Source organism: Prunus avium, chromosome 4, assembly GCF_965620075.1.
Source record: "Prunus avium chromosome 4, drPruAviu1.hap1.1, whole genome shotgun sequence".
NCBI lineage: Eukaryota > Viridiplantae > Streptophyta > Magnoliopsida > Rosales > Rosaceae > Prunus > Prunus avium.
In genome coordinates, this window is record NC_142287.1 from 33,189,461 (window position 1) to 33,202,319 (window position 12,859).

Here is a 12,859-nt window from a genome sequence, read left to right on the forward strand (position 1 = left end):
TGAGATACATAGTTGACAATGTTGTTAATAAATGTTTACATGACATTATCTGTTTTTAGAACGCTTCCAACTTCGTTGTTTAGAATTCATAACTCAAATTGGTGTTACACCGTTTTACTCTCAATTTGGCTGGGGGTGGTGAATCAAGGAGCTAGTTAAGTTGAAATTGGACATTCTGGCCAACAGCCTTTGGACGTTTGGACCAATTAAAAGGCCTTATCCTTAGGAGAAGTTTTGGCCAAGAAGTTTCTAGAAGTTCACATGGGAAATAATGGGCACTGGCCCAGTGGGGCAGCTATACTTCCCATGGTGGGGAATTTTTGCCCTTGGTGAGGAAGGTTTAGACCAGAGAGCATACTTGACTGGGTGAGGAGGAATCAGAATGATTTCCTTTCTAAAAGCAGTACTAGGTTAGAGTATTATTTGGAAAGATGGAACTTGGTCACCAAGGTACCATCCTATATCCTTGAAATTGCATTGGCAATCTGTTACTGTGACTGTGACTGCAAAGGCTGTGAGCACAAAATTTGCCAAGAACCTCCTGGAAGTTTTGGACCAAACATAACCTTGATTGCTGAGCAAGGTTTGGTTTGGACCATAGAGCATGTATACTTGACTGAGTGAGTATGTCCACTGCCTCACATTTTTCTCCTCAAAATTCAATTTGGTCGGCATTGTTTGTCCAATAAATAAATGTTAATTCTAGCCAATGTGAGGCGATGTGTCCGCCCCTTTACACTCAAGTTTGATCCATTCTCTTCTAAATTAGCGTAATTTAGACTATCTCTTGTATTAATAAATAAAAAAATAAAAAAAACCAATTTCATTAGTTCTGTCAACTCTATTTATCTTTTTTTTTTTTTTCAATTTTAATATATTTTTATTCTTATTTCATGAAGTGTCTTCTCTTTTATTATTTTCATTAACTAAGGACGATTTGTGGGATTTTGAATGGATGTTAGGTCCAACATTCAAAATCCGAAGAAAAAAAAAACCCTTATTGAACTAATTCTAAAATATCACAATTTAGTAACATGAAAGTAATAAACTAATATTTTAAATTAGAGTAATTAAACATAAGCCCACGTAATGACAGTTTCCACATTCTTTTTTTTCTTCTTATCTTTTCTAAATGTCCACGTAATAATGAGAGTTAAAAAAAACACCATCATGGACATGGACAGTGGGCTTTTTGATGTTGTTTGCTAGAAATATCTACTTCTGTAAGGAGTGGGGAGCTTCTATAATGAGGAGACTATGTGAGGAGGTTATTTGAGGAGGCCCATCTCACCATCAAAAGGGGTGTGGACCCCCCAATGCACCCCCCCCATGTCATTTGTTTTTAGTTGTTGATGGTGAGATTTCACTTCCTCAAATAACCTCATCACTCAACCTCCTCATTCTAGCCTTTCCGGTAAGGAGTGACCTATAATGGAAATATACTTAATTCTCACAAAGTCCAGTCCAGTGGTAGCAAATACAGGTCGTTTTCATTCAAATGCTTAACCAAGCCTTAATTGAAACTTGAATTGTTCCGGCACCAAGAAGATTGTTATAATGATTAAGAGTAGTTACCTCTAGGGGTGTTTGCGGTTCGGTAACCGCGACTTTTTACCCAAACCGCAAACCGACCGACTATTTGCGGTATGGTGATTTTTGAAACCGCGAACCGACCGCGTTTTGCGGTTTACCGCATTGCGGTAAACCGCAAAAAGCGGTCGGTTACCGTGAATTAGCGGTTTAAAACCGCAAGTTCTTTTTGTGTCATAAAAATCCAACTTCTCAAGCATCACAACCTAAAGAAAATTAAAGTTCAATTCCAAGCATTCCAATTAAAGTTAAACTTCTCAAGCATTCCAATTCCAAATTCTTTAAAGTTACAAACGAAAAGGAAAATACAATGCAAAATGAATTAAAGTTTACAACCCCAAAGAAAATCCAATTTAAAGTTAATTAAAGTTACAAACTAAAAGGAAAATGCAATGCACCAATATTGAGTTGAGTGAGCGTGGTGGAGGTTGAGTTGAGAGAGAAGAGACAGAACCTAGATTGGTAGAGAAAGAGAGGAGGAGATGAGTTCGATTTGGGTCTGTGAGAGAGAAGCCGATTTTGAGAGTTGAGAGAGAAAGAGAGAGACGAATGAGAATCAGAGAGTTGAGATGAGAGAGTGAGATCGCATAAGGAGAGAAGAGAGGCTTAGGTCTGATCGCATCTAACGGCTACGATTAATGGGTGTGAATACAAAATAAATATTGTATGAAATATACTTGTTTACGTACAATATATTGAATATAACTTATATTAGTCACAGAGCCAAAAGCCAAAATCCTTCATTATATAAGTATATTTATATTATATTCAATATAATATATTTTAGATAATATTATTTAAAATATATTTGCGGTTTGCGGTAACCGCAAGTTTTGAAAATCAAATACCGCAACCGCAACAGCAAATGCGGTTCGGTTTTAAATACCGCAAATGCGGTTCGGTTTACCGCGATTGCGGTTTCATTGCGGTAAATTATCGGTCGGTTTTTGCGGTTTTTCAGTTTTTCGGTAAAAAATGCCACCCCTAGTTACCTCTGTTCCCGAGCCTTGAGTCCCGAGTCCCTCCCCTAATATCGCTTGTAATAAAAATAAAAATAAAAACTTAAAATGCTAATGTGGGTTCTTTAATTGGGTAAATTACTCAAATGATCCCCAAACTTGTACGCGATTTACATTTTGGGGCCTGAATTAAATTTTTCGTTCAAATGGTCCATCAACTCTATATTAATTACTCAAATGGTCCCACCGTATAATTTTCTGTTAAATTTAACCAAATTTTAGGGTAAATAATGACCAATTTGCCCTCATATTTAACGGAAATATTGACATAATATAACGGTGGGACCATTTGAGTAATTAATATAGAGTTGATGGACCATTTGAACGAAAAATTTAATTCAGGCCCCAAAATGTAAATCGCGTATAAATTTGGGGACCATTTGAGTAATTAACCCTTCTTCAAGAAAAACTTGCTGCATAGCAACTTGCTTCTCCCTCTGGGTTATGCCTTGGGTTAATGAGGGAAACACATTCCAAATGATCTGCAGAGAGTTGCACAGCATTCTAAAGTAGCGACCACAACCACACTTAATTATTTACTTATTATAATTGCTTACAGTAAACATGACTGAACACATATTCATACATAAGTTTTCAAGGAAAAACACAACAGCTAAGAACATCTTTCAAATTTTCGAAAACCTGATGATGCCATCATGCCAACTCTGTCAAGTCGATATGTAAAGAATTTCTGATGCTTCTTTTATCCCTCTTGATCTGGAGGAGCTTGTCAAAGACACACCATGGAAAGCTTACGAAACGCTCTCTTCCCGTTCCCTCCTTGTAGCAACCAACAAAGTAACGAGGATGATAAGTAACGTAGTACCACGCTGATGCTTTTGCTGCACATGCATCATCGCCATCGGTGCTGACATTCGACTGAAAATTGCTTCCCTGCTTCTCATAAAACCATCCCCTAGCTTCCTTCTTCAATGACCTTACCGCGAGACCAATATTTGCTTTCAAATCCTTTCTTGTATCGAAACATTTGGATGTTTGAGCGAAAGTCCCACTCAGTATTTCGGCTTCACTTTTGATGCCGTAATATTCCATCAGGTTTTGCAGCTTGCAGTCATACTCACGTCTGTAACGGATGGCCTCACTGATGTAGAGCTTAAATCCATCTACCTCCATGTCACGGTCATAACACTTCTTAGCCACTTCCGCAGTGAAGGACTTAATATTAGAGCTTGAACATGAATGAGATACAAGCTCAACATGCTCCTTCACCTGTCGGAATAGCTTCCCGATCACTCCTTTGGACTCGTAGGTGGGTTTGTCAAGCTTTTCCATGAAATCTGGGTATTCCTCGGCACGCAGATGACCCGGCATTTTGACTAGCTCGCCAGTTTTCGGAGAGTCAACAGCGAGGGAGTTGAGCTTGGCTAGATCTTTACATGGAGCACTCATGGCCTTGTCTGGCTCTCTGTCTGCAAAGACAGTATGGGCAGTTGAAATTTTCCCCAAGTTGTCGTTGACTATGTAGTTTGTAAAAGACTCCTCAACTTCCTGTAACAAACACAGCAGAACATCAAGTGTAAAAGGAAATATGTTTGAATATATGCATGATATAATTTTACTTGATAAACTCAGTCATATAATATACCTCCAGTGTAACATCATGATCCAATTGCACAGTTCGTGCCGGGGAATAATGCATGGGTTCAATTTGGAGAGGAGGAATTAGATCAGGGTCCCAACTCACTAAGTACAAATCTCCATCCAAATCACCTCCAGAGCATTCATTAGGATGTGGTCTAATTTGACGGCAAAGCAAATATAGTCAGTAAATAGTTCAAGCGATCTGAAACAGGTTTATAATTTCATCAAATGCAAACTTACCTCTCTCCTTTCTGCGGGAAAACAACACAATCCACCAGGTGGTGCAATGCAGGCACATTGACAGCCTTAAGAACACGCATGTCCCCCGGGTGTAAACAGGGGTTTTTAGCCACTACTACTTTTCCCTCAACAATAAAACTGTCGCTTGAACTGCGGCCACTGAAGATATGGGAGGAAACATCATAGAATTGCCGGCTGTCACGGTGAGAGCATTGCACAAATACCTGACCGTATTCCAATGTGCCGGTTTCATCAAGACATCCCAGCATAGATCTTCCGTTCGGGACAAATATCCTTGTTTTGCTTCGCAGTTTCTGGAGCTTTTCTTCTGAGTATGCATGTAGCATCATGGCCAGAAATGGTTCTGCATCTGGTGTGTAACCACACAAAACCATTTCCTTTAAAATGTTGGTGACCTCTCCCTGAAACAATAATTCCATCGCTTTCTGTTCTCTCAATGGATCAGCTAAAACGCTATCCAATAGATTCAAAACCTGTTTTTGCTTTTCCATAAAAACATCATCTGGAACTCCAAGGGTGGACAGAAGGGTAATCACTTCTCGATTAAGGAAGTAAGGCTGGTACTTGCTCCATTTCAGAACATCTAGTGTTGTGTTGTTGGATTGGTACTTGCACATGCTCTTTCTCAATGACAAGTTCTTTGACAATGTTGGATCAACTGCCAGAACACCTTTATAGCCACCATATCGAATTTGGAAGGCAGATGGAGTACAACTTAACTTGAACTTTCTTGCCACCCTTGCAGCAAAGTCAGCAGATATTTTCCCAATTCCTTCAGAAAAGCAATACTTAACTCCATCCCTTTCAATTTCTACATCGGGAATGAGTTCAACTTCGTCCTCACCAACACTAAAAGCCTCCTTGGAAGAGCTGAAAGACTGACCAAGCCTGGCAGCATGTTTTGCCACATTTCTAATCTCCTTAAAATCACCCATCCAGTTTCTGATGTCTTGTGCTGTGAGCTCACTTCTTGAAGCAAACATCCACACAGAATGACCTCGTAATTGACTTGATGAAAAGGCAAGAAACTCAAACTTCTTCTCACCAATAACTATGCCATTTTTTAGGATAGAAAGTATCCTTTCATGGACTCTAGTTGGCCTTTCTTGTTTTGTAGAACGCGTACATAAATCTTCTGAATGCATCTTGCTCAAGTCCTCATCAACGAAAGATACACGAAGAAAGTTATCAACATCTTCAGGATACTTTCGGAAAAGGCGATTCGAATGATTTATCTCTGGACCACAGAAATATACTTTAGATGGTGTTATTTGAACCCTATGTACATACACCAGCCCATCATCCAAAGAAATAGCAGGTGTTTTGGCAATTCGCTTGCTTGCCCAGTGCTTTTTGTACTGGTTTCTAAGCCAACTCATGGGTTCATAGCAGCACTCTTTTGAGTGAAATAGTATGTCCAGGGCACACTCTATATATTCAATTCTTATTCTACTAGGATCAACTAGCTTATAAAATTTGACATCAAGCGCTTGCCCAGGAACACATCCATACTGTACCAAGGAATTTATCTTGAACAGGACTTTATATGGCAACTTAATGCTTAGGGGTGGACGCACCATAGGAACAAGATCTGAGCTACTGGAGAAACCGTTGCCTCTCTCCAGAACGAACCGTCCTTCATCTTCTTTATAATGAACAAAAGTGCTGCCTAGATTTGGAAGCATCCACCTAAGTGGAAGCTCCAAACATATAGCAGAAGATTGCCCAATGCAGCAAGCTGGAGTGAAATCAACTTCTCGAACCCAGTAATTGTCAGAAGCTTCCTTTTTCTTGTTCTTCACAGGGACACCTTTCTTATAAATCCGAGGGGCACCGCGTAACTAGCAGGAGAAAGAAGGAAAGGAAGAGAAAAATGTTAATAATCTCCCCCCCAAAGAGCCACACATAATATAGTAATTGCTTTATGTTTAGGAAGATCAAAGGCTGTTTCAACAGCATTCAAAGCAAGTATAGAAAGGATGCATGGCAGATTAATATATACTCCCAGGGGAACCAAACCTTGATGAGAAGAAACTTTGCAAGTTGATCACATGGACTATGTAGCTCAATCTGGCGAACATTGTCATAGGAGATTTCTAGCTTATATTCAACAGAATCATAAGAGAAAAAAAAGTAGAAATGTTTAAGTATCATCCCAAATTTCACCGAAACATCGGATAGTGTCCAAAGCACAGAAAACCGTTCCTTAGAAATCTGGCATCCAAAGTGCAGCTTTACAAGTTCCATGCTAGGTTGAAAGGTTTGTGAATCAGGTACCATGTCAAACTTCATTTCTGTAGCTTTCACATTTGATTTCCCATACCGCACGTTTCGTCGAAGATGATCTCCGGCTAATGTCAGCATCATTTCAGCAAACTCTGCATGTGTGAATTGAACCATGGCAGATGCTCTTGTTTTTCCATCTTTGTGGAAGACCTTCACAGCATAAACAGTGCCTTTTCCAGTATGTTTCTCCACAAACTCTGTCACTGCTTCTGGGGACTGAACAGAGCAAAATCCATACAACTCAACTGTCTTAACCATGTTGACTAATTGACGGCAACTTGTGTATCTGGGAAAAATAATTGAAATTAATAGCTGTGAAGAACTAAAGTGAAAGTAAAATCCAAAAGAAAAAAAAAAGAAGCTAATGCAAATGAGAGAACGAGTCTCACCCTGAATTTGAAATGTAAGCACTCAGATACCACCAACTGCTAGCTATGTGAGAAGAAAATTCATTAAGCCCATGAAGCCACTATATGTAGAAAGGAGAAGAGGACAGAGGTGTGAGAGATTCTTAGCCTTTGAGTCCATCTCACACAGAGTAAATAACTTGTCATGGTAATTCTAGCAGAATAAAAAAATAATAAATAATATAAAAAAAACTTGTCAAGGCAGTTATTCCATGTGTGTTGCAACGAATATAGAGCAACGAATGTCATGATTCCCTACTTCGCGGTAATAACATTATAAATGTTCCTTCCTGATGTGAAGATCACGTGACGAGGTATCAAAAAAGGGTAGTGATTTTCACGTTCTCATTGTATCCATTCGCATACCTTTTCCTTTACTTTTATACTTTGGTGATTGAGTAAGCAAAAGAAAAATCAAAATATAAAAACAAGGGGATGAGTGCAAATGGACAGAATGAATCAAATTGGTTGTTTTTAGAATACTTGGGATATTGTTGTTAAGAGTTTATTAATCAAATTGGTTTTATACCGTTTTACTCTTGACTGGGAGGAGGAATCAGATGACTTCCTTTCTAAAAGCAGTACTAGGCTAGACTACTTTTTGGAAAGATGGAACTTGCTCACTAAGGTAAGATAGATGGAGCGGTCCACCACCCACCACGAAAATTCTAATCCTCCTAGTTAGGGAGAGAGGGCTGTTTTGAAACTGCATTGGGATTTGCCAAGAACCTTCTGCAAATTTTGGACCAAATGTGAATGGGAATAGTAGCATCTTGTATTTTACGGTTAGATAGATGCCTCGAACGTATTGAAATACCTCTCCACATGAAGGCCACTTGGTCAAAACTTAACAGAAATTGAAATGTGTTCTTGAATTGCTCAAATTGAAATTATAAGGATAAAATTGACAAAATTAAAACTACGATGACTAAAGTGATAAAACCGACAAACTACATGGGAAAAAGAAGAAATAATAAACAACTAAGAACCCAAATGGGCCGGCCCACATTATGTGGCGGTGGAGTCCATTACGAATCCACCACCACCCGCCCTCGTAAACCGAAACGAATTCAGATATTCCAATCAATCAAATTCAAACAGAAGAAGAAGAAAGCTAAGTCACTGCCAACGATCTCAATCCTGAACAATCCTGAAATTGCAGAAATGGCGGAGGAGGAGACGAAGAAGAGAAGTGTGGTGGTGGAATCCTTGGGATGGCTAACGGAATCTTCAATTATGCCCAAGAAGCACCGCGCCATCGCCGGCGTCGGAGCCTCCTCGATAATGGAGCTCAAGGCCCAACTCTATAAGTCGCAAGAAGACTCCAAGAAGTCCAAGGAACTCGCCGGCTCAGAAGTCGAGTTCCACCGCGCCAAGAAGAAGATCACCTCACACGATCCCTTGTCCGCCAAGAACTCCGGCGTCGATGCCCGGGCCCACAAGTACGTATTTTTCTTTCTTTTTACGCAATTTTTGTTTCTGGGTTGAATTTCCATTTCCTTAATTATGCGTAATGTGCTAGTATTGGTGTAATTCTGGGTTAGGGTTCATTTTGGTATCTAGGGTTCTTACTGTTGTCTGAGTATAAATTGTGAGTCTTTTGGGTGCTGCTTAGATATAAGATGAAGTTTTTGAGCTCTCTGTTTTGGAAGGTTTGAATTTTATCGTCCGCTGCCAACAGTTTCTTGTGCTTCTTACAATATGAAGAACTTTAAGGATAGTATCCCTAGTCTTTAATTTGGCATCCTGCTAAGATCAATTTTGTGTTTTTGTTGGTTTATATTCAGAGACAAGCTTGAGCTCAAAGCAGTTAATGATGGATCAGCTAGCTATGCAGCATTGGAGAGGAAGGCCGCATTGTATGATAAGCTAGTAAAGGGGGAGCTATCTGATGAGGAAGATAAGGAGAAGTATTGTGTGGATTTTTTTTGCAAGAGAGTTGACCAGGACGAACCGCAGCAAACTCAGCATCATGATTCGCCTGCTGTAGTGTCTTCGGAGAATCAAGATGGTGAGAGTGATGCTTCCATGCTGTTTAGCATGAAACCGTTGGGGCTTGGGCGAGCAGCTGCAACAATGGACAATGACGTTTACAAGAGTTTCGTGAGGTAACAATTTCAAATTATTCCGGTATAACTTATCTATGCTGTATGAAAGTTTAGTTAACCAAAAGTAATCAAATAATTGAAGGATTTCATCACTTCAGTGTATTTTTGCTATTGTTATTCTTCAGTGATGCCACTTTCTATAATAATCTGGAGACTTAAACAATTAGCCACTGTAATTTGGTTGTTGCTGCTGTTACTCATCTAAGCCTCTAAGGTGAAGTGGTTGAGCAGAGACTCATATTTGGGCTGCGGGTTGGGTAGTAGAACTAGAATCTCACTGATATTGATGAGTTTCTTAAGCTGAATACTTTGCACCTCTCTTATTCCTGTACAATGTCTTGAGTGCCAGGCCATGGATAGAAAGATTCCCTGCAGGAAATGAGCTGAATAAACGTGGGTTTGAGACTGCTAAAGGATAAAATAATATAGCTTTAGACCTAAGCTTTAGAGACAAAAGCTAGGAATCTGGTTCATCAATAAATGAAAGTATGATTTGGCTTAGGCTTTTTTCTCCCATTTTACTATTTGTCTGTTTATTAATGAGTTTCTCCATTTGTGTAGTATGTTTCTTATTGCTTGATTCTAATCCTTCATAGTTCTGGCAACGGATGCTGATTGCTTGATTGAAATCTCTATGCTCCTGGCAACAGTCATCTCATGATTTTCACTTTTGTGTTCCTTTTCTTCAGGGAAGTACACGAAGAAGCAAATGTAGCAAGAGAGAAGGCATCTGAGCTCAAACAGCGCAGGGAAGAGCAAGCAGCGGCTCGTCGTGAGAAGTTAAAACAGGCATATATAAGGAAACAGTTGGAGAAACTGAAAGCGGCGTCCAACAAGGAACAGACATAATAGGCAGCAGGAGGCGATTTCCACAACATTATTCTAGCAGTCATCTTGAACTCAAAACGAGCATAACCATGTGAGAGTTTGTGAGTCCTGTTGTTCACTTCAGGGTTACTATTTAATAGGAAGGAAAAAAAAAATTCAATCAATTTAATCCCACAAAGTGGCTCTGGTTGTAGTTTCTTCATGTTTGTACTTCTGTACAGTTATTAACATTACAAGAAAATTATCATTAAGTCTGAAGCGAGATTGCTAATTCAGAATCACTTTTTCAGTTTAACCTATGTGTCTTCTGAATTTTGGGACAATATTGTTACTCATGAAGATTTGGACAATATTGTTACTCATAATTTGTTTGGTAGCAAAAGAAATTAAAGATATAAAAATGTAACAAATTTGAGGGAAACATGATAGTGTTGGCATTAAATGTTGAATAAATGATGTGAGAAAAAAAAAAAAAGTAATGTCAGAAGTGGGATTTGAACCCACGCCCTCTTTCGAAGACCAGAACTTGAGTCTGGCGCCTTAGACCACTCGGCCATCCTGACTGTTTGATACAATGCTTCAGAATAAAGAATTTAAGTAGGTACAATGGCAGTACAATATAAAAGTACAAATATCGAAAAAAGAAGCCATGAACGACTCTGCTGGGGATCGAACCCAGAATCTCTGGTTCCGTAGACCAGCGCCTTATCCATTGGGCCACAGAGTCGCTTGTTGGTATCCTAGCTTTGTAATCATATTTGTGGTAAGATAGAACCAAGGCAAGTTAGTTCACAACCCTAAAAAAAATCATACCTTTAAATGAACTAATATCGTTGTAATTACCTTCAATTAAACTTATTCTTCTTAATGAATTTTTTTTTTTCGATGAGGCAGATAAATAAAAGAAGGAAAAAAAAAGGAGTAAAATGGTCAAAATTCAACTTAATTAAACAAACCCCACCAAGAAAAAAAACATAATATAACATAATTAAACAAAGCACTAGCAATGCATGCATTAGAAATTGAATAGCTCTACGTGTCCTGCATGCACATTACGGACACATCCACCGCAACACCAAAACCTATGCCTCCTCGCCACCTTTCACCACAGCCTCCTCTTCCACCTCCACCTCTTCATCATCCACCGCTTCCCTCGCACTAAACGACAAAGACTCCCTCCTCACCAAGAACCTCCCTGTTGGCGGGACCCAAAGGTTCAGCAAGCCGTGGGGCCTACCGGACGGCCTCCACACTTGCACCGTCATGCACTGCACCGGATTATCCGCCGGCTCCCGCTCGTCCCCGCCCTTCAAAACGTCGCACAGCAGCACCCGGGCGCTGCCCACCGGCTTCTCCCTCACGCGCCCGTGCGCGTAGATGTCCACGTTCAGCGCCGCTAGCACGTCGTTCTCCAGCAGGTCCTCCCGGAACTTCACCTTGACGACCTCGTTCCACGTGGGGTTGGTCCCGCCCTGCTCGTCCACGCCCGTCCTCGCCGCGTGGTATTCCTTCTCCACGTACACCACCGCGTACGCTCTCACCTGCGTCACGTGCTTCACGTTCTTCAGATCTTGCGCCGAGATTATCAGCACTTCTATTTCTCGGAGCTTTGTTCTCGACGCCGGCACGACTCGCCGATATTTCGGCTGACAGTGACTCATTTCTTAGTCTCTAGAGAGAGAAAGTAGAGAGTTGTTTTTTGGTTCAAAAGAAAGTAGAGAGTTTGAGCTTACTGAAATGGATGTTAGTGGATAGTAAGTGGCTTTGTAAATACGTGTGATTAGTCAAAGTTGACTAAAGCGAATGAATTCTCACTTTGAACTGGAGTTCGAATTTCTTTTAAATTAAATTAAAATAAATTATCGTTTGTATAAAAATAAAGGGTTAATTACAATTTAGTACCCTGTACTTACACCCTTAAGACATGTTAGTCCCCGTATTTTCAATTTTAACAATCGCATACTCCGAGCTTGTAAATTTTTTACAATCCGATTCCACCGTTAGGTTTCCGTCAGATTCCACCGTTAGTTGCCTACGTGGCACTATGGTCCCACTTTTTTTTTTAATTTAAATTTTAAATTGATTAAAATATTAAAAACCATAAAACCAAAAAAAATTAAAACAAAATATCTCTCTCTCTCTCTCTGATCAACCTCCAACATCCCAACCTGCAACCATATCCCACGAACCCAGAAAACCCAGACTCTCTCCCCCCCTTACCCCCCCCTACCCCCCTCACCAAAAGCTCTTCAGAAACTTCATTTTCTTCCTTAATCAAGTTCACAAACTCCCTAAATGCAATTTCCCGAAGCTTTTCTGGGTCTTTCGAAACTAACAAAACACCATTGTTACAACCCTTTTCCTTATTTCCCTTACCCAAGAAAACCCTTGACTCGTGTGAGAGCAAGCGAATGACGAGCTCTTTGATCAGATCTGCGACTTTTTGCTGGTCTTCTTCTTCCATTTGTGAGAGAGAGAGAGAGAGAGAGAGAGAGAGAGAGAGAGAGAGAATCGCAGGGGGTGGAGGGAGAAGAAAATCGCAGGGGTGGATGGGTTCTGGGTTCATGGGGGATAGGGTTGTGGGTTGTGGATTCTTGGGTTGTGGCTTTGTGGTGGTCACGGGGAAATCGCAGGGGGTGGAGGGAGAAGAAAATCGCAGGGATGGATGGGTTCTGGGTTCATGGGGGCTGGGGTTCTACGTTGTGGTTCTCTGGTTGTGGGTTCGTGGTGGTCATGGGGAATTGCAGGGGGTGGAGGG

The 12,859-nt window shown here is 40.3% G+C and overlaps 3 protein-coding genes and 2 non-coding genes across 5 annotated transcripts; 1 reads left to right on the forward strand and 4 right to left on the reverse strand.

The window, feature by feature from the left end:
- Positions 1 to 3,111: 3,111 nt before the first annotated feature.
- LOC110773993 (putative RNA-dependent RNA polymerase 1) lies at positions 3,112 to 7,593 on the reverse strand. Its single transcript, XM_021978510.2, has 5 exons — positions 7,148 to 7,593; positions 6,492 to 7,044; positions 4,452 to 6,313; positions 4,216 to 4,366; positions 3,112 to 4,118 (listed from the first exon to the last, which is right to left on the reverse strand). The coding sequence occupies exons 2-5, from the start codon at positions 7,014 to 7,016 to the stop codon at positions 3,264 to 3,266; spliced, it is 3,393 nt and encodes a 1,130-aa protein (XP_021834202.2). The 5' UTR covers positions 7,017 to 7,044; positions 7,148 to 7,593; the 3' UTR covers positions 3,112 to 3,263.
- A 579-nt stretch (positions 7,594 to 8,172) lies between these two features.
- LOC110773988 (uncharacterized protein At4g18257) lies at positions 8,173 to 10,396 on the forward strand. Its single transcript, XM_021978502.2, has 3 exons — positions 8,173 to 8,607; positions 8,953 to 9,273; positions 9,963 to 10,396. The coding sequence occupies exons 1-3, from the start codon at positions 8,330 to 8,332 to the stop codon at positions 10,120 to 10,122; spliced, it is 759 nt and encodes a 252-aa protein (XP_021834194.2). The 5' UTR covers positions 8,173 to 8,329; the 3' UTR covers positions 10,123 to 10,396.
- A 184-nt stretch (positions 10,397 to 10,580) lies between these two features.
- Positions 10,581 to 10,664, reverse strand: TRNAL-CAA (transfer RNA leucine (anticodon CAA)). The gene has a single exon. It is a non-coding gene; the product is annotated as a tRNA-Leu (tRNA).
- Positions 10,665 to 10,755: 91 nt separating this feature from the next.
- On the reverse strand, positions 10,756 to 10,828 carry TRNAR-ACG (transfer RNA arginine (anticodon ACG)). The gene has a single exon. It is a non-coding gene; the product is annotated as a tRNA-Arg (tRNA).
- Positions 10,829 to 11,183: 355 nt separating this feature from the next.
- LOC110773998 (protein SRC2-like) lies at positions 11,184 to 11,762 on the reverse strand. The gene has a single exon (XM_021978514.2). The coding sequence runs from the start codon at positions 11,760 to 11,762 to the stop codon at positions 11,184 to 11,186; it is 579 nt and encodes a 192-aa protein (XP_021834206.1).
- Between the last annotated feature and the right edge of the window lie 1,097 nt (positions 11,763 to 12,859).